Genomic DNA, 22,254 nt, shown 5'->3' on the forward strand with positions numbered 1-22,254 from the left:
CAGTATCAAAACTTTTAATGTTATCTTTTATTATAGCTCCAGTACACCTTTGAATCGTAAAAATAGTTCATAATTATTTTATATATAAATTTTGCTCCCACTATAACTTGCATTAAATATGTTTTATTTGCGCATTTATATGATTTAAACTCTTTGGTTTGATTTATAAAAAAAAATTAATTGAAAATGTTCATACGACAATTAAGATAAATTATTATATTTCAAAGTATATTATAATATTCAAATAATAAAAACAAAAATTAAAACAAAACATGGAATAAGAAAACGCCACCCATTTCTTTTAAGATTATTAAGGAATTGCGGGTTTTAACTGCCCTCTTTTGTGATAATGGTATAGCTAACTAATTAATTTAATTTTCCTACTTATTTACCAAGATGAAATTTCACCGCATAATTTCCCCAAGAATTCCATTCATCAATTTCGCGACGTTGATATTTTGAGGTTGATGAAGAAATTGATCCTACCAAGGTAGCATTTTGGCGAAAATTCTACCAACATGTGACTGCTGTGGCAAAAGAGCCTAGACATGTTGGAAAGGTTTGAAATATGTCAAAATTGGAGTGTATTGTGGTAAAGGATTATAAGCCATTGCTCTTAAATTTTATGTTTCTACTATACAATCAGAAATGAAGAAAAGTTTACAACATTAATCTCCTGCACGTTTTATTTGAGCTGTAGAAGAAGTTTATATACTAGGAGGAATTAAGTAACTTCTTGTGTTGGATTTTTTTCCAATGGTTAACTCAATTGATGGGTTACGAGAGATATAGAAAAGTAAGATATAAATTGCAGAGAAGAAAAACGTTTTGAGAAGATGGATGGAATATTTATTTATCTCTGTGAGCAATAAATTTTTCTTCGAGAACATACCACTGTTGAAAATGTTAGAGGTTAGGTAGTATCTTGTGTTTCTTGTAATATGGGAAAAGTATGGCTCAGAGCTGATTAGTGATGTCTTGAATGTTTTCCATGTGAAGACAACCTCAATAATGTCTAAACGAGTATTATATCATTCTTAGCCTCCGTGGCAATTAATCATCCTCGTCATAACGTGTGAATGAAGTTGTGTGTGCTTTTCTCTTGATTAAATAAAAATTCCTTCAAATGAATGGAATTTGGATTCAGTTTTACCCTAATTCACTGCAAAGACTTTCATGGAAATAAAGCCCTTTAATTGCGAGGAGAACCCTAAAGAAGAATTTTGCTTTATAGTGTCAAACACTTTCATATCTTAAGGTATTTTCCATTAAAATTTCCTCAAGATACCCACATCATCGCGATGACAGTGAATGAAATGTGGCTAAAGGTGATGAAGAAAATTGACACAGGATAATATGAGGAGAGGATGAAACACCCTCACGATTTTCTTCCAAGTAGAGTCATAAAGTTTTAGAAGAACTCTTGAAAGGTGCTTTCCACCCAATAGTTTACCACAAACACTCCATGAACACTAAAAGTTATTTTTAGTGTAAGTTATTCTAGATAAAATGGCCTTTTCTAAGGGGGTTACGAACGGGTTGAATGCAGGGAATGTGTCGATGAATGGATCAGAAAATGAAAAAAAAGCACAGCGAAATTCTTGATGCTTCAATCTCAATTGAATCTGACAAGTTACCCTAGCAATGAAATTCTTAAGTGATGTGGACAAATGGTCAGTATAGCATCTACAACCTGCATTATTCAACATTTTCATGAAGGTGAAACTTTCTCTCTAAACATTTGATGCTTTTCAAGCAGGAAAAAGTCCATAAAAATGCAGCATCAACAGAATATAAGAAAGCACTAGATTCTTGTGGGTGGAAAAGTCGTTAGTGCACTTTCATAGAATCATAAAAAGTCCCTCTTTGACACCTCCTTACCGTTATATTTGTTTTATAGTATCACTAAATGATATCAATTATTTTTTCATACTTCTTTTCATAAAGAAGCTTTATATTTTCTTGATCTTTCATCGCAGTCTATGTGAATGATTTGCATAAATGCAATATAGAATTATAATTTATTCCTCTTAATTAAACACTTACAAAGTTCTATATATCTTCCGGCTTTCTTCCCACATTCTAAATCGTCTCACCGTGATGTACTTTCTTGGTATATCTCTGTACCATTGACGGGAAAATTAATTAAGAGAATATTGTTCTGAAAAGGAACTTATTAAAGTGAATAAACATTGAATAAAATCATTTCAGCTTTTAGTAAAATCCTCAAACTCGTAACATATGGCTCCGGCATACCTTTTAGATAAGGAAAATTTAATGTAGTCGAAATTCAAATCTGTTTCTTTCTCACACGTGTTACATATGACTATCTCATTCTTTCGCGCTCTTCTTCTTTTTTTAGACATCACAGCAAATTCAATTTTTAGTTCAATCGAATTAAGAGGGCAGAAGAATGAGATGAACATATGTAAAACATGTGAGCAAGAAAGGGATGTGAATTTTGATTTCATGAAATTTTCCTGATCTAAAAGGTGTGCTAGAGCCATTAGATACTAAATTCCAAAATTAGTTTCGTATTATTTCTGGTAATTGTAGTCAGTAAAAGAAGTCACTTGGTCAACAAATTTTGATTGGTAAAAAAATTACTTTGATCAGTAAAATAGTAAAACCAATTATACATTACCACAAGCTTTGTCACTACAGAAATTCGATTTAGTCAAAAAAATTGTATTTAAAACATCAATGTTAGTTAGTAATAGCTGTAATACACCTCAGAATCAGAAAATTTCATATAGTTCTTTCTAAAATGTTTAGCATATTCTGTCTCACTCTTTCGAACACTATTTTTTTTAAATCACACCAAATCAAAATTAGTTCAATCGAATTTTGACCGCAAAAGAGTGAGATGGTTATATGCAAAACGTTTGGTAGCCGCAGATGGTTTAATAGCAAATAAATCTATCTATCTATCTATCTAAATGTAAGTTAGGGTTGTTAATTTTAATTTCGAAAAATTTTCCCGATCTAAAAGACGTGCAGGAGGCTTATAAATTGATTTTGGTCAGTAAAAAATTGATTTAGGTCAGTATAAATCAATTTTAATCATTAAAAAACTCGATCTCTGTCAATGAAAAAAATAGTTTTCATAAATAAAAATTGATTCTAGTCAGTTGATTAAATTAAATTAGGAAAAATTTGTTTATCAATTTGAGGTGGTAGTAAAAACCAAAATAGTCTTTATTTACTAAAACATAACAGCCTATTTATGATGCGTCTTCACTGTTTCGAGAAATCTAATGATTTTTATACTGATCAGAAATATTTTGTTTTACTGACTAAAATAGACTTTTCACTGATCAAAATTGATATTTTACTGACCAAAATTTATTTTTCTGTCCACCAAATTTGACTTTTTCACTTCCAAAATTAGATTTCAAGCCGACTAAAATTACTTTTCTTAGTGAACAATAGTTATTTTTTCTGATTTTTTTATTGTCCAAATTGATTTAAAATATTTCTGATCAAATTTGATTTTTTACTGACCATTTTTACCAAAATACCGCTTATTCTGATGAAACCTTGTTTTCCTAGATTAATAAAAAGGCAAACCCAAATGAGCAGAAAATATCAAAAATGTGCAATAGAATATTAAATTTCGGTTATTAAAAGACCAACATCTTTACAATTTTCCCATTTTCTTTTTCAAACTAAAGTCCAACAAATGTTCTACGAATTCCTAAAAAGCCATTACCAATTCATCCCTTTTGGTTAGTTTTATATTTATTCAACTCTTGAACCTTTAGTTGAGATTTTCTGTATAGTTTTGTTTTCTAAAGTCAAATTCGCTCGAAAGATATGAATCCCAGTCTATTCTGAATGTGGTTTTAGAAGAAAAGCCCAGTGTACCCTTGGGAACCATTCTCTTTTTCTAAAGAGATGCCAAGCCAAGAGGTCACTATTCAAACACAAACTTTGAAGTGAATAAACCCTCTCATGATTCTATTTCTTCCATCTCTATTGCAGATTCAAATTTTGTCCTGGGAAATGCTCAGGTGGCTGGCTATCCAATTGTCTACTGTTCCGATGGTTTTGTGGAGCTGTCCGGATTCTCTCGTGCACAAATTATGCAAAAAGGTAAAGATACAAGCATTTAGTAACCATTCTCGTATTTTTTATTCCAAATACAGAAGCTTTGAGAAAACTTTTGCAATTGAGATAAAAAAGTAAATATATATTTTGCCTAATACGGATGAAAGAATAAACATTTGATTTTACAATTCTTTTTTTACCAAATATAAACCACTCAAACGGAAATTTGGTACAGAAATTAAAAGTTGCCTCTTTTCTCTCTGATTTTTCTGCCTTTCCTTTAGGATGTGCCTGTCGCTTCCTGTACGGTCCGGAGACAAAAGATGAACACAAAGCTCAAGTGGAGAAGAGCCTCGATGGGAAAATCGAGCTCAAGCTCGAAGTTATTTTCTACAAAAAGAATGGTGAGTCCATTTGTACTACATTGGGAGTTAACATTCCTTTTTCTACACTTCCCGTCAAATCATTGCTCTACCTGCCGATTTTACTCGGAGGTTTTTTGAATTTTAACGGTATATTCTAGTACATTCAGAGAAAATCTGCAGATTCTCGGCAGAATTTCTCCCTAGAAAATTTGCATAACCTCCATTACTTCACAAAAATATTGTTGATTTATGAAGAAACTGTAGAAGTTATAAAGAAAATTGTATGCTCTGCTTAACAAGCATTACCGAGTACACATTTTAGATACGTAAAAAAACTGCGAGCAAAAATACTAATTTCTTAAAAATCGCCAATCGAATGATACAAAAACACGAAATTTTGGTCGACACTCTGTTTAAAGTTTTCACTTCACTTTTCTCTACTTGTAACACGGCGTCGCAGAATTCTTTATTTTATATAAACACCGTGATATCACTAAGAATAACTCTATAGAATTTTGCAAACTTCAGTGAAAAATTTTTCCATCTCTTCTGACACATCTTGTCTGGAAAGTCTGGAATGTAGAAAAAATCTACAGAATATCTACAGAAATTCATCAGAGATTCGTCATAAATCTGCCGAAATATTCTGACGAATTTTGTCCCAAGCCCAAATAAAATTCGTAAGAATATCTACAGAATTTATCTGCAGATATTCTGTAGAGGTGTAGATTTTCTCTACAGAAATCTTAAAGATATCTGCAGATATTATTTGACGGGTTCATTTTAAATTTAAAGCATATAAAAATTTATTTTTTCATGAATTTTTGTGTTGAAATATTGAGTAGGAGTAGCACAACTAAACAGTCAGTTATAATAGTTACGTATTTTTGATAGTCGATTATAAAAGTACCAAACCAATAAAATTGCTATAAAATCCCTTTAGGGGAAAATACTCTTTGTTGGATCAGAAATATGAAGTTCAATCTTTGGGATTTTTTTCTGGGTAAACCACAAAAATAATTTCAGTTTTCGCTATCCCGAAAAATTCTCTGCTCTATTAAGTTCCCATAGGGTGGAGTCTATACTTATGGATGTTATACACTTATGGACAGTTTGCAAAAATCTTAAGTTGTTACATGAAACTGATTTCGAAAACCACACAAATTGTTAATTACATCATAAACTAATATTTTTATGATTTTTCGAAATCTGTTCTAGGTAAGACCTTAAGATTTTGCACGCTGTCTATAAGTGTATAACATCCACAAGTGTAGACTCCACCCTATGAGAACTTATCCTTATTTACCTACCTTATTTAGCATCCTAAAGTTCTTAGTTTTTCCTTACAAGAAGAATGAAAATATGATGTCAATTTATTCCAAGGGTTCAGCCGGGTTCAGGCAAGTACAAACATTCACTTTTGTTGTGCTCCTGGAATTTTTAATTTTTCTGACTGAAATTTGTTTTCAGCCAAACTTGGCTGCTATTCTAGGGTGCAGGGGGTTCACGGACACAAACCTAGCGTGAAGAACCCTACTCCCGTGAACTCTTTGTACCAAAAAGAGCATTTTTTCACTATGCCTGAAAACGAGAAGCCGTTGACACTCACTGACGAATGTTCGCCGTTGACAACTGTCACCCGAATGGAGGAGGATATTAGCTCTGGCTCGCAATGGCAAAAAGCTACTGGGAAAAGGAACAGATCCAGCCCTCTAAAGAAGGGTGAGAAGCCACCAAAGCAGACAAAACTGGGTGATTATTGGTTAGGAGTGCCCACGGCAAACAAATTTAATAACCTGGAGGTCGAAGAGACCACCGGAAAGTCTCCAAATGGAGAACAATTGACTGGCTCAAAAAGCTCTGAGCCAAGACCCCCTCCTATTTTTGTATACAATGTAGAACAAATTCAGCCGTTAACAAATCTTTTGAATGAAATCGCCCCAAATAAGTACACTGTAAAAATTCTCGCTAATTTTCAAGTGAAATTGCAGTTGCAGACTGTTGATACATATAGAGCTGTGTTGAAGTCTCTTCAAGACAGAAACACTGAGCTTCATTCCTACCAAATAAAAGGGGATAGAACATTCAGGGTGGTTCTCAGAAACCTTCATCACTCAACTGATCATGACGAACTGAAAAAGGAATTGTTTGAGAAAGGACACACGGTTGTGAACATTTTTAACGTAAAGCACAGAGTCACAAGGCAACCTCTCTCCATGTTTTATATAAACCTTGCACCGAAGCCTAATAACAAGGAAATTTACAATATAACAAGACTAATGCACTGTGTTGTCAAATTTGAAGCTCCTAACACAAAGAGAGTGATCCCACAATGTACTCGGTGCCAGAGTTTTTTGCATACAAAAGCTTTTTGTAGTAGATCTCCGAAATGTGTTAAATGTCTTGGGAGTCACCTCACTAAAGACTGTGATAGAACTGAGAGAAACGACGCTGTTAAATGTACTAACTGTGGCCAGAATCACCCAGCGAATTACAAAGGTTGTCAAGTTTATAAAGATCTCCAAAAAAAGCTTCATTCAAGGCTCAGACAAAAAAGGAGTGATGTTCCTATTAACACTGATAATATGCGTGTCCCGGGGAATTCTGATAGAGGACAAAGGAGTTATGCTGATACGGTGACTGGATCAGAAGCTGATCGAACGAATCCCAACAATGGACAACCAAGAGTGTCTACATCTTTAGACCAAGGGTCTAACGATATGCATGAGCTGAAAGAGATGATGAAGCAGCTGATGACCCAAATGTCAACCATGTTAAATCTCCTAACAACTGTCGTGTCCAAGCTAAAGTAATGTTAATTGAAACTTTGAAAATTGCTTCTTGGAACGCCAATGGCTTGTGTAATCATGCACAAGAAGTTAAAGCATTTATCTCCCTCCATGAAATTGATGTCCTTTTGATCTCAGAGACACACTTCACAAGCAAAAGTCACTTCAGAGTACCTGGTTACAATCTGTATTCTACAAACCATCCCAGTGGCCGTGGCCATGGTGGGACTGCAATCCTGGTTAGAAGTTCCATTAGATACTTTGAAAATGAAAAATATGAGCATGAAAATATTCAGGCAACATCTGTAACTCTAGATGACTATGCTGGGAAATTGACTGTGTCTGCTGTTTACTGTCCACCCAGACATAACAACAAGGCTGAGCACTACACTAGCTTCTTTACATCTCTTGGAAGTAGATTTATTTGCGGTGGTGATTTCAACGCAAAGCATACTTACTGGGGCTCCAGATTAGTGTCAGCTAAAGGACGTGAGCTCTTTAAAGCGATGAATTCTATGCGTCTTCAACCACAGTCTTCCGGTGAACCCACATACTGGCCGTCTGATAGATCGAAGATTCCAGACGTGATTGATATTTTTGTTTCCCGGGGTATCGATAAGAAACTCTGTGTAGTAAAATCTTGCCTAGATATGTCTTCAGATCATACACCGATTTTAATGTCTCTGCATTCGACAGTGCAAAGAGTCACCAAGCCACCTACTCTCTATAGCTCTCGTACAAACTGGGAAATTTTTAGAAAGTCACTCAATGAGAGAATTTCACTCCAAGTCTCTTTGAAAAATGAAGCTGAACTTGAAGAAGCAGTGGAAAAATTCACTTGCACTGTGCAGGATGCTGCTTGGGCAGCTACTCCATCTCATCAAACCAAAGAGACGAAAGATTTGCCTCCTATCAATGTGAGACAGAAAATATCTCTCAAAAGGAAGCTCAGAAGACGTTGGCAAAAAACGAGGAGTCCAGAAGATAAGAAGATTCTCAATAAGTGTACTGAAGAATTGAAGGAATTGCTAAGAGAAGTAAGAAATGAGTCTTTCCAAAAATATCTCTCCGAGTTGTCCCCTTGGCAAAATACGGACTATAGTCTCTGGAAGGCTGCTAGAGGAATTAGGCGACCTCAGCAAAGCAACCCTCCTATCAGAGACCAGAACGGAGATTGGGCTAGAAGCGCCGAAGATAAGGCAGAGGTTTTTAGTAAACATTTATCAGAAGTATTCCAACCCTGGGATATGCCTCAAGATGATGCATTTGTGGCTTCCATGGAAAAATCTCTCGATGTCCCATTCCAAATGGATTTTCCTATAGCAAATTTTAGTTCCACAGAAATAATTGATGCTATTTTTACATAAGTCCTACCAAGGCCCCTGGTTTCGATCTGATCACGGGGACAATTCTTCGTGAGCTGCCAGTCAAGTGCATCAAATTTCTACGCCTCTTATTAAATGCTGTACTGCGCCTGCAATATGTCCCTAGACAATGGAAGGTTGCGCAAGTGGTCATGTGCTTAAAACCCGGGAAGAAGCCTGAAGACTATACCTCTTATAGGCCAATAAGTCTCTTACCTGTCATGTCTAAGCTATTCGAGAAGTTACTTCTTACAAAGCTGACTCCAGTGCTTGAGAAACAGGCAATCATACCAAATCACCTGTTTGGCTTTAGGAGTGAACACTCAACTGTTCAACAGGTACACAGAGTTGTCAGCAAAGTGAATTACGCCTTAGAAAATGAAATGTATTGTTCAGCTGTTTCCTTGGATGTCAGTCAGGCGTTTGATAGAGTATGGCACTTGGGACTTTTTTACAAATTAAGAAATATTTTCCCACATCAATTGTATTTGGTGCTCAGATCCTACCTAGAAGATAGATTCTTCTTTGTTAGAGTACAAGACAGGACCACTTGTTTGAGACCGATTTGCTCGGGCGTTCCACAGGGTAGTGTGATCGGTCCTGTGCTTTTCTCAGTGTACACGTCTGACTTGCCTGTGAACAAAGAGGTAATGATTGCCACATATGCAGATGACACTATCCTGTTGTCTTCGGATGTGTCTCCAGAAGTTGCTTCGGCCAAACTACAAAAGTGCGTTAACAGGGTAGCGGACTGGATGCACACATGGAAAATTAAAATTAATGGACTCAAATCCGTGCACATGACCTTCTCTACGAGAAAGGGCCAATGTCCTCCGGTTACCATCAACAATGAACTTGTGCCTTCATCAGACTCCGTTAAATATCTGGGATTCCATTTGGACAGAAGGCTGACCTGGAAAAAGCATTTGTGGAACAAGAGGTTACATTTGAGCGAAGTTTTGCGAAAAATGTATTGGCTCATTGGCCGAAATTCTCAACTGTCTATTGAAAGCAAGCTCATACTATATAAGTCAGTTTTGAAGCCTAAATGGCTTTACGGTATCCAAATTTGGGGTTCTGCATCCCCATCCAATATTGATATCATTCAGCGCTTCGAGAACAAGATGCTTCGAATCATCGTTGATGCTCCATGGTATGTGCCAAATTCAGTCATCAGAAACGACTTACAAATGCCTACAGTCAAAGAGGAGATAATTCGCTATGCCATTAAACACAGGGAAAAACTTGCTATGCATCCTAATTCATTAGCTTCGAATCTAATGAAGTTGAGGGTGAGGAGACGTCTGAAAAGAGGAAGAATATTGAATTTTGCCAGTTTGTGAGATTTTGTATTGTAGAATCTGTCTCTAATGGAGACGCACCATTGGGTGTGTTCTCATCGTGTCATTATTTCAGTATCCGTCATATAAATTACTTATTGTATATAATACAGATTGTAATAAATAAAGGAGTCAAAAAAAAAAAAAAATTTCCAAGACATGGTGCTATTTTTGCCTTCGAAAGTGACGGTGCATCTCTTTGAATTTAAAATTTTCTAGAAAAATATTGCTGCTGAAACACTAAATGATGTATTATTGATTAGCCTGAGGCCTAATGCACTCACAAAAACTAGCACTGCATTAAAAAATGCTAAAAAATTATTCTTTATTTAATTTTTCTGAAGCACTGCTTCTTCTGGGAATAAAATTGTTGGAAAAGCCATTTTATTAATATTACAACCCAAAGACACACTAGCATGTTCAGCCGCTTTGAAATTAATTAATTGAGATTCTGTCTATCCCGGAAGAAATATAAACAAAATGTTGGAAATTGTGTCTTATGTGATATCTTATCAATCAATTTTCCTGCCTCTTTTTTGAGAATCTGAAAAATCACAATGGTAAGCAGTGAAATAACCCAAAATAGCCACAGAATGATTTGAAGATTTTTAAGCTCCATTCTTCTATTTCATTCTTCCCACCTTTTCCAATCTTTAAATCAAAACACATAGCATCAGGGACATTCCAGCTTGAAAGGAATAACAACAAAGCTGCAAAGTTTACTATTTTCCGCAAGAACTCCCAACGAACAAGAATAATTCTACTTTGAACTATTTTTTTTTATATGAGTGGGGACGGCAAATATATTTCCTTTTCACCTTTTCACCCTATGACACAACAATCCGGGAGCCCTAAGGATAAGCATGAGCATACTTTCCGCAATGCGTGAGGGATTAGATAAATCTTCGCTTGAAATTTCATGCAGTTCTGAGCGTTCCGGGCTTATAAGCGATTAAATCTTGTGGATATTTGTGATGATCCTGATCATTGTGTTCTGGACAGTTATAGATACAAGTATTCAATTCACGCAGACAAAGAAATGAAAGATTCGCCGTTCTGTCACCTCTAAATTCTTAGAATTCTGACTGCATATTATAATGATTATAATGTTGTCGTAGCTTTAATCAAGCAGCAGCCCCAAAGCTCTTATATCGTGTGAGCAAAGTTGTCTTGGCAATCCCGTAGTGGTGGGATGCCTGGTGCAGACTCATAGCTTTGTCTTTCAATTCTTGGAGAGCCAATAACACTATGTCCTCATCAATTAATTTTCTTTATCTCTTATGCTCCATGTCAGAATAAAAATCACAGCGAATACGTCAAAATATTCACTTGAATTAATTCAAACTGCACGTTAAAGAAAACAAAATAATCCGCGAGGTTATGTCGAATAACGACACATCAAATGGCGGTAGAGTTACCAGATGAGCATTCGAATGCATGAAATTCTAAAATTCGAAAGCAACACAGTAAAAAAATGTGTAAAATTTTACTGCTATAATAGTGCAAAATCCACCATTTTAGTTGTTTAATTTAAAAATGTTTTAAAAAAATGCACAACATTTTGGTAATTTATTGTCACGTGATTGAAAATTACCACTATTATAGTTAAAAAATTTTCAACAACGTTGTTTAATTTGAAAATGTGTAAAATTATAACACTATAACAGTGTGAAATCGGATAAATTAATTATTTAATTGGGATCTGTATAAAATTTCTCACTATTAGTCATAAAAATATTTCGACAATGTTTTGTAATTTAAAACTGTTGAAAAATGATCAAAAATTAACACTATTATAGTTTGATCATAATTTTTCATACTATTATAGTGTGAATCGTTGTGTATTTCAATCAAATTTGTTGAATTTTTAAACAAAAGGTGTTGAATTTTCAGTTAAATGTTGTGTAAAAATTATTGAATTTCCATTTAAGACATATACTTTAGTCGAGATGCTTTTTATTGGGCAAAAGTCATATAAAACATCAAATATTTATATGCATAATAAGTATATCGTGAAGATCCGAGCATCAGATGTAATTATCTCGCATTAGGGAGGATCCCGAGTACAGGAAAAAAACATTACAAATATCTAAAAAGGCAAAAAACTAAAATAAACGAAATGAAATGAAAATTGAACAATTTAAGCTGTCTACACATTATCAAAAAATTCTGTAAAAAAAGTTCTTTAAAAAAAACGCCTCCAGACTAGTGAAATTTTTTTTAAAAAAACTGGATTTTTTACAGAAATTTGTATAGTGTGTAGGCGATTTTGTAAAAAAACGACCCATTTTTTTAAAAAATTAAGGTTTTTTCTTTAAAAAAATTCTTTTAAAAAAATGCCTCTACACACTGGGACAATTTTTTACAAAACAGTTTTTTAAAGAATTTTTTAAAAAATCACAGCAACTCGAGACATTTTTCATGAAAATTTGTCATTTGAGTGGTGGAAAAAGTGTGAAAAGTGTTTGTTGGAATTCCCTGGGATAGTTTTTAGTGAATGTTCGTGGAAAATTTTCCAAAATTGCGAAAGTGCAGTGTTTTTCTACAGAAGTTGTTCCCAGTGGAATCAAAGCCAGCTTTGGAGGAACACTTTCGCTGATTTTTCTTTTGACGTTGCCGAAAGTTGTGATGTCTGTGTATTCTTGAAGATTTTTATGGTACAGTGACCTCGTGCACCAAATTAAAACATGAATGGAAAGAAGGAAATTGAAGAATTTTGGAACATGAACCTGGTAAATCAATCAAGACAATAGACCTATTCAGAGCCACTGAGGAGATCCTAGTACATACAAGAGTCATCCGTAGTTACCACAGCCCATCACTTGAAGCCCCAGAACCACCTCCCATCATTCCTCCTTTTCAACCACGATGGAAATGTTCCCATCCGGAAGCACAAGGATGAGATGGCTAAAAACTTTTGCTTCCTCCATGGGACTCCTGCTTGGACAGTAGTGGATAGAGGGAGAAGGCTTTAATGTACACCGGATAACCAATAAAAGATTTCGGATTGGAAACCAAGATATGAGAATTTATTTTTCATAAAATTTATCATAATTATCACCAGTGTCCGGAATCAAATCAGTGTCATCCAGTATCCGGAATCAAATTTGTAGAGTTGCACTGGATCAATTTTTGCAGGAATTTTGGTGAAGCACTTTCTAATTATTCCTCAAAGTCCTTCCCCTCATCCACTATCATGCTCTTCCAATTGTAGTCCTGAATTTTTTGCAGGAATAGCTTTGCAATAAAATCAGCGAGTTTTTTTTTAGCATATTCATAGTACTTACGTCAATGTTCTTGGTTACAAATACTCCTGTTCATCCAAACGTATCCATAAGTTTTCCTGAAGTCCTGAAGCTTTTCCAGAAAGAGCTGCTGATCAATGGAATCTAGGATCTTTTGAGCTGCACACCTTCTTCTCCACTCTACCCATTGTTCCTGGTAACAAATTTGTCCTTCCGAGTAATTTCTGCGGTTCTTCTGATGAGCATGTCTTGGTTTCCAGATTATCGCAAAGAAAAACAATTTCTGTACATAAATAACTGCGATAGTCACACAAAATTTTTAGGGAAAAACAACATTTTGAGGTTATGTTCACACACTCCGGAATATTGATTCCACTGGGAACAACTTCTGTAGAAAAACACTGCACTTTTGCAATTTTGGAAAATTTTCCACGAACATTCACTAACAACTATCCCAGGGAATTCCAACAAACACTTTTCACACTTTTTCTACCACTCAAATGACAAATTTTCATGAAAAATAATCCCAAGCGAAATGCTGAGAGTAATCTGTCAGAAATTTTTTACAAAAATTAAGTCTAGTGTGGAGGCATTTTTTTTAAAAAAATTTTTTAAAAAACAGTTTTTTTTTAAAAAATTTTTTAAAAAATTTTTTAAAGAATTTTTTTAAAAAATGCTCATAATGTGTAGACAGCTTACACACAAAAATTCAAGAATTTTTAAATTCAACAAGATATATTGTTATAACCGAATCCAGAATGATTTATTATACAAGATTCTTGTAAAAGTGTTGACTTGTGGGGGGTTATTGAAAACCGGAAGTAAATATTCTTCTCCATTTGGAAGCAAGAATGGTGATACATTGAAACAAATTTGGTTTATATGTATTGCTTTCTCGTAAAGATCGAGCAGAAAAAGACTTTCAAAATTTCACAATATTCGTTTGTTCTTAGTTTGGTTTTCTTTGAAGTCAAAGTACGTCTGTAGTATTTTAATAAATGTGTTGCTGTTCAAGTTTCGCATTTAATTTCTTAGTAAAATTTTCCATCGGGTTATTTTGACGAAATAATGAAATCTATCAGAAAAATATTCAGATCAAAGATCTCATTAAGTGCTCAAAATATTACACAAGTCTATATGGTTTTTTTTTTTCGAGAAGAAAATTCCTCATTTTTTAAAGTGATAAGAGTCTTAATTTTTTGTGCAATATTTTGAACTAACAATGTTTCTCCTCTCTTTTTGGTAACCTTGTTCAAAATTCCATTGTGGACAATGAACACTGAGAAAGTCGTAAATAGCGTCCTAAATGGCATATTTTGGTGTGGCAGAAAAAAATTTATTGTGTCCATTGGGAGTGAACATAGAGCTTTTTTGGTATTTGAAATGTAACTTTAACTGAAACGTCTACAAATTTCATCTGATAAATTTATCGTCTATTTTCCACCTCAACTACCACTCTTTTCCACTCCATCCAACAGAATTAGTGTCACTCTTTTCAAAAACCACAAAAGCTTGCAGATTTCAACTTGTTTCGATAACATACTAATCTCCTGAAATAAATTGAACGAGATATCTTGCCAGAAAAATCTTTTATCTGGCAACAATGTGTCCTCCAACTTTCCTTTTAAAGCATCATGCCATCAGCAAGATGATACAAACACGCGAAGAAACCTCAAGTGTCTCATTTCTTAGTATTTTGGAGGATGATGAAGTGAGGAGTCTTATTGCATTGTACCACAACTTTCTGGAGAATCCTCTTTGGTTTAAGTTTTCACCCCACCGAAAATTCACCGCACAAGAATTGTGTGTCTCAAAATATGGTTATTGCTGAAATGAATAGCTTTCCCTATGGGTAAATTATTCCAATTAATTATGATACACTCGTGAGTGAAGAAATGAACATTATTCGGAGGGATGATCATTGTTCCTTACCCATTAATATAAACACCCACTCATTTAGCAATTGGACGTGTGATAAAGCCAAAGAATGGCAAGAATTGACAATTTGGCAAAGAGGAGCGCCAATGTCATTTAATACTTTACCACTGTTTTTGATTAATAGGTGTAATTTATCATAACACTGTATTTTTGCATGGGTTTTCACATTGTATCTGCAGAAATTTCGCTGATTAACCCATCTGTTGAATTTACTACTGTTATAATTGTATTACATATATGGATGTAAAGCATATTCACAAGTAATTAAGTATTATATTTAATCTCATAAAATATTTAATTCCCGATTTAACTAGAGCTTGAAAGCATTCTACCCGCAAAATGCTCAATCAATAAAATAAAATTAAATATTTTGTGAAAATTATTATTTAATTGAATGTGGACATTTTTGTTTAACTCATTTAAGACCAGTAGGTCACGAGTTACCCAATAATGCCCAACACACAATAACTTTTGTTTTGTAAATATGTTTTTGACATTTCAATGAGAGTAAATGAAACAAAGATCTAGTCATCTCCTTCTCTCTTATAGGGAATTTTGAAAACATGTTTACAAACAAAAGTTATGTGCGTTGGGCATAACAAAATCAAATCTATTGACTTTGGAAAGTCATTTTGTTCTCTGGATAGTTAGAAAATTGACTTTTTTGGATCAAAAGTAACTCCCCGAACTTTGAAAAATATATAGTCAAGGCCCAAATGAACTTAGGCTGATCATCGAGAATATTTGGCATGTAAAATTTGGATGAGATAAGGGAAATTTATGCAAAGGACCTCTAGATCCTAAGTCCTCAATGTATAATAGTTTAGAATAAATCTTGCCACATATTTCAGGCTAATTTTCTCGAAGATAAATCTGTATCTATTTGAGCCCTAAAGCCCTGATAGGGCATGCTTAACTATTAGGTGATATTCTTAACAATGTCATCTACTAGGGTGAAAGGAACACCTATTGACACTTTAAGAACTCGTGTCAAGACTTCTTGACACCCTACTCTGCACCATTTGGAATACGAAATTCGAACAATTATCCTTATCGAAAAACGCAATTTAAATGAAAAAATGTTATATTACTTAGATTCTATTAAATGCTATAAATAAATATCAACATTTCGACAAAAGTGTCAATAGGGGTTCCCTGTCGAAGAGGTGTTCCTTAGACCCTATTTCATAAGAAAATCTTGTATTTATAACATTTAGAGAAAAATAAAGTTAAATCTTCTCTTCGCCATTTGCAGGAAAATTTAAATCTAACTCGAAGTCAAGAATTCAAAATCCAAGATAAAAGAGACCAGAGGCTTTAAAAAGTTTTATTATCTAGATGGCCTTAACCCTTTTACTCTCTAAGAACGAATGGAACACCGGTGTCCCAAAAATGAAAATAATCTTTTTTTGATTATTTAAAGGGCAAAATAACAAAATAACAGTTAAAACAAAAATATTTTTATTTGTGGAACACCGGTGCAGTGTCAGGAACACCAAAGCAATCCTCAATTATTCAAAAAGAATCCAAACTTTCATTAAATTGTTATAATTTCCTTCGTTTTACTGTTCGAACTCAAAGAGAGAGAGCAGTTATATAATCGACTTTTTTTCAACTTGCCACCGTTCTAGAGCTTAAACGGTAAGAGATATCAACTTCCGGTCTTCGGTGACCCCCAATAAAAAACGATATCTCTAGATGGTTTTTTTCTTCCCCCCCCCGCCGCATCCCCTTCCTTCGCCACCAAAACCATGTTTTTTTTTTTAATTTTCTTGAAAACGAATACACTGAGAAAAAACGGGGATGCGATTAAATTTTTTTCTTAATAACTTTTAATACTTTCTTGGTGTAAAAATATATCAACAGTTTTTAATGTCAATTTTACACTTTTTTAAGAGTAAAATTAACATGAAAAGGGGTAACTTTAATCCCTAATACACCTAAAAAGCATAATATTTACACCGATTTCGGATCAATACTGCAGGGTAAAATAAACATTTCCGGAATGTAATTTTAACTTTTTCGGATTTCTCTCAGTGATCCTACAATTTCATTTATTTTTGGATACGAGTATTGCGTCCGAACATACCTATGACCTAAAAAAATTGCTATCTTGAATTTTTGAAGGAAAAAGTTTTTACTACTTTGAGGGTCTATTTTTCAGCCGGTTTGGTTAAATTTGGATTTTTGGAAAGGTTTTGAAATATCCAACCCGATTGCATTGGTCGCAATTGCTAATCAATCGGTTAAGTACCCGTAAATGACCAATCTTTTTTTTAAATATTCTTTTTTTTTGTCAGTAAATTCGTTACCCGTTTAGAGACGAAACGGTAAGAGATACGAACTTCGGATCTTCAGAGGATCCCCCCATAAGTCGACAAAATGAACATTATTATGATTTTTATTGTCCCTTCATCCCCTTCCATCCCCTTCAAAACCATGTTTTTTTTTCGTTTTTCTCGAAAACAGATCCTACGATTTCTTTTATTTTTGGATATGTTTTGCAAGTAGTCCCAGGCAAACGTTTTGTCCAAACATACCTATGACGCAAAAAATCGCAATCTTGAATTTTCGAAAGTCAAACTTTAACTGGTCTTCAAATAAATTTTATGAATCGGTTAAATATCCGTGCTTGTAACTCATGCCAGAACTTTCTAAAATTATCATTTATTTACCAATTTTTGATATTAAAATGCTTTTATGATTTATGAATCAATTTAATCTCTAGTAGATAAGTAAGCACCAAAAGATCATGCGAGAAACTAATTCACGGAGAGCTCTACCTTGTGCGTTCCAGCATTCCGCAAAGATGGGACCCTTTGTTTCCTATCTGAAATGAAAAAAAAACTTATTAAATTTAATAGCTTCAAATTATGTATTAAAATTTCATTCGAAACTTTAAGCTCTTTATTATTTTCCGGAAAATTAAAAGCTCATTAAAACCGCAAAAAGTTGTGAAAATTAATTAATATTATCATATTAGTTGTCAACTATATATATATTGGGTTAATTTTTAATTTACTTGTTGGAGCAGTTTTTGAGCAATAAATTTATAAATTTGCTTACTTCTGCAAAAAATGAATTTTTGCACAAGTCGCAGTATTTTGGTAAAAAAAGCTCTAGAATTGAATTACGAGAGAAAGTGGCAGCGTGATTTATTTCAATTTACACACTGTGGTCGTTTTCTCGTTATCGTTATTCCCAGCCTCAAGGCTGCATCCTCAAATTTTCTCTAATGTGAAAGATGAAAATATTCAATTTGATATGCTAATTGAGATTAATGTCGAATAAATAAATGTTGAAGAATTTATTCAAATAATTTTGGGGGTGTCTTGGTCAAAAATTGAATTATTCACGTTTTTGGCAACATGCTGCGTTAATGATTTTAAACAACTTTTTCTGAGGTCAAATCGATGGGAAAGTAAATGAAAATCATTTGCATATGATTATAAATGTAGAATAATTCTATTAGGAGTTTCACTTTATCCCAGGCATTACTAGAAATACACCGAAGAGAGTCTCTTGTTTATAGATGTTTGGTCTATTTTTAGTGTATGAAATTTTTTATTTGGCGATTTTTATTGGTACATGGGAGGAAGATGATGAAAAAAATGAAACCATCTCGTACTTTTCTTTCAATTTATCGCCTACAGAAAAAATATTCCACTTATTATTGTTTGAAAGGGACAGATAATCCTAACCGGCTTATGTAGGTGAGATTCTTAACGTGAGCTAACTCGGAGTGCATGCAAATTCGATTTGGAGCTGAAGTTGGGAGACGCCATTCAGTTATCTTGAATCAAATTCGTGAAATTATACAAATTTTGTATTTAAACCAAAATATCAAGGATTTGGATGAACTGACAGAAAAGTGTTATATGGGTGAAATGTAGACCAGAATGTTCTCTATAATTTTGCCGTAGAACTTGAACTCATCGATTACTCAGAAGCCAAGATAAGCGAGGTTTTTTGTTTCTTAACTCGTTTTTTCATCCAGAGTGCCCCAAGTAGTCATTTGTTGAACTTCAACTATATCAAAGAATTGTTGTATTTTGCGGGACTTTCCATTTAAAACCCTATTTTAAGTGTCTTGGTGGAGTAGAGGCAGTCAAATTGGCATCTGAGTGATTTCAAAGCGTTATTATGGGAAAAATCAATTTTTTCACACTTAAACGGCAAAATCGGAGTGATAGCGTAGTCTGAGTGGAAAATGATGTATGGACGAAATGTAGAGACAAATGTGCTCTACAATTATGTTGAAGTAATCATCAAAATCGGTTCAGCAACAGTCGAGATAATTGAGGTTATGTGATATTGAAATTGGTTTTTCGACTGTGGCGCCCCTGGTGTTGGTCCCACGAAGTTCAAACATTCTAGAAAGTTGTAGCATTTGGTGAGATCTTTCGTTTAAGCCCTCATTCATCAAAATCGGTCACATAGAACCGGAGATATGATTTTTTGAATTTCGTGAACTTTGACCCCTCATATCTCCGGTTCTATTGAAACCACAGCGCGCATACGCACAATTTTGGAAACGTCCTAGACTGGACTACAACATACTAAAATTTCATTAACTTGCACAATGCCGTTTTTTAAAAAAATGACTTTGAATTTCGATGAATTTTGACGCTATCACAGCGCCACCTGTGGTGACTTTTTGAACTTCCATCTGAAAGTGCTCATCGAGACGAAACCAAAAAGGTAAAATTTAGGTCGCTATGTTAATTAGAACCGGAGATAGAGGCCGGTCAATGTTCGAACTTTGACCCCTTATAGCTCGGGTCAGGGGTTATGGATCGACTTAAGGTTTTTTTTGTTTGATAGGTATAATCAACGGCTACAACATACTAAATTTTCAGCCCGATGCACAATGGAATTTTTGAGTTATTTAACTTTTAAGATTTAAAAATTTTCTTTTTAAAAAAAGCGCCCCTAGCGGTGGTTTTATGAACTTGCGATGTTAGAAGTGGAAGTGGCATTTCACGAGAGCTTTCCAAAAAGCCCTCACTTTTTAAATTCTGACAATTAGAACCGGAGTAATGGCCATTTTAAGAAATTTTTTTTGGACCCTTATAGCTCGGGTCAGGGGGGTCGGGGGACCTTAAGTTTGGTATTGATGGAAAGCTCTAAGGCCCAGCTATAACATACTAAAATTTGAGTCCGCTGAATGCCATAGGGGCGGAGCTATTGAGAAAACAAAAAAAGGGGGGTCTTCAAAATGGCGGAAGGAGGGGTGGGGGGTGGGGGGTCTATGCACCAAGTTGCAATTTTCACCCGATATATAACCTTTGCCGAAAACCGCAAGTCGATATCTTTTTTAGTTTAGGAGCTATTAAGCTCCAAAGAGCGGCCGGCCGGCCGGCCGGCCGGGAACGTAAATTAGCCACATATATATTCGTGATCAGGAAGTGCTGAAACACATTTTGGCCAAGTTTGAGGTCGATCGGACGACATGAAATTTTGTTAGGATTATAGTAGGTGAGATTGTTAAGAATCTCACCTAATAATAATTCAAAGGAGATAGAAAATTGTACGACGTATCAAAAGAAAAAGAATTGTCACATCACTCTTCGAATTCAGAAAGCAGTGTATCAATCTTTAGATCTTTAGTTGCATGCATGCTAAAGGTCAACCGATCTTCACTAGGGTAAAGTGATATAATTTGGAATTAGTGTTACAAGTTGGATAATTCGCCGGTACAAGTTGGACATGGCTTTTTTCTTGATAAATACAGTACAAAATTTGTTTTTAAGCACAATGAACCAAATTATAAAACTAAAGCATTAAAAATATACAAATAAAAACGAAGTACTAAATTTATCAAGACAAAAAGCCCTGTCCAAATTGTACCATTGTCCAACTTGTACTACTGTCCAACTTATACCACTTTACCCTAAAGCTGTTTTTTTTTTATTTTTTCTAATCGAAAATAAATTCAATGATTTCTTTCTTGTTGCTTAGTATATAAAGTATTATTAACATGCTAATTTAATATTTAATCTCATAAAACTTTAGTGTCACCGCGTTCTTTAATTGGTTAGGGTTGTAAGGCATTCTCATCTAAAATATGTTTAATTTTCTTTACATATTCTTTGTTATAAATGTGTAATAAACCATTTACGAGGCTTTCAAGAAACAGAATGCGTAAAACTGATAAAACCTTAGATTTTTTATTAGATAGATAACCATATTAAATTCTTTCCGTAAAAAAAACATATTTCCACAAAATTTTGCGTAAGGGAGGCCGGGGAGGTTTGGGACACTTTTTCGTCTTTTGACTTTGAGGCATTATTTCAAAGAGTCAGGAAAGAATTTTAAAATTTTATATGGTTAATAGTATATTAAAAGGTATTAAATTAAATAAATAAAAGGATTCGATTGATCTCAGAAAATAAATAGGTTTTCTCGGAGAAAGAAAAATGTTTAATCTGTCGTTCTGTCCTTAATGTCGGGGATGTCGTGGAGATGGTTTTTTTTTCTGGGATAATTCGGTATTTTTGCCGATAAGAAGCTTCAGGTCTGGATCAGGTAATTCCTTGGGAACAATCTCATCTGTAGCTTACACTCTAAATACCTTCAGCCTTATTACCAGAGACGTTTATCCAAAACAATACACCATTCATAAAACTTTGCGGACTTCCTGATGCTTTTGAGTTTTCATACTACTTTGTTTTACAGACATCTCTAATAAAACACTTTTTTTCATTTTTTCACATGTTTGGAAACAAGTAAACCACGTTAAATTATTAAATTTACTTAAGAATGCTTTTATTACTCTTGTTTTGACAGTAAAACGACATGTGCGCCATCTACGATTTCACCGAAATTCTGCATATAATTCATCAACTCTCAAGTAGCCAAAACATCCCCGTGTGTAGTGGTACTTAAAACGTTTAAATATAAAATAATGTAGCACAATCTCTGCAAAATCTATGAAAATATTTTCCAAAAATACTCTGCAAACTGGTGATAAAGCAAATTCTTGATTTTACTACTGAAATTTAGATATCAAAAACATACTTATTTGATCAAATTTTAGTCTTTTGACCCATATGAAATTTAAACGGTAAGAGATATCAACTTCTAGTCTTCGATGATCCCTCCTCAAATGACGTTGCCTCGAAAGTAATCTCTGTATTTTTCCCCCTTTCCCTTCATGCGTC

At 34.2% G+C, this 22,254-nt stretch overlaps 1 protein-coding gene across 6 annotated transcripts in view; it reads left to right on the forward strand.

Annotated features, from left to right (window-relative positions):
- Positions 1 to 22,254, forward strand: part of LOC129804241 (potassium voltage-gated channel subfamily H member 8) — a 130,361-nt gene that overhangs the window by 39,872 nt on the left and 68,235 nt on the right. For all 6 annotated transcript variants that reach the window (XM_055851377.1, XM_055851378.1, XM_055851379.1 and 3 more), the window contains 2 exons: positions 3,985 to 4,095; positions 4,335 to 4,454. In XM_055851377.1, the coding sequence (XP_055707352.1) occupies positions 3,985 to 4,095; positions 4,335 to 4,454 (231 nt within the window). The remainder of the gene's footprint in view (positions 1 to 3,984; positions 4,096 to 4,334; positions 4,455 to 22,254) is intronic.

Source organism: Phlebotomus papatasi, chromosome 2 (assembly GCF_024763615.1).
Source record: "Phlebotomus papatasi isolate M1 chromosome 2, Ppap_2.1, whole genome shotgun sequence".
NCBI classification, from domain to species: Eukaryota; Metazoa; Arthropoda; class Insecta; order Diptera; family Psychodidae; genus Phlebotomus; species Phlebotomus papatasi.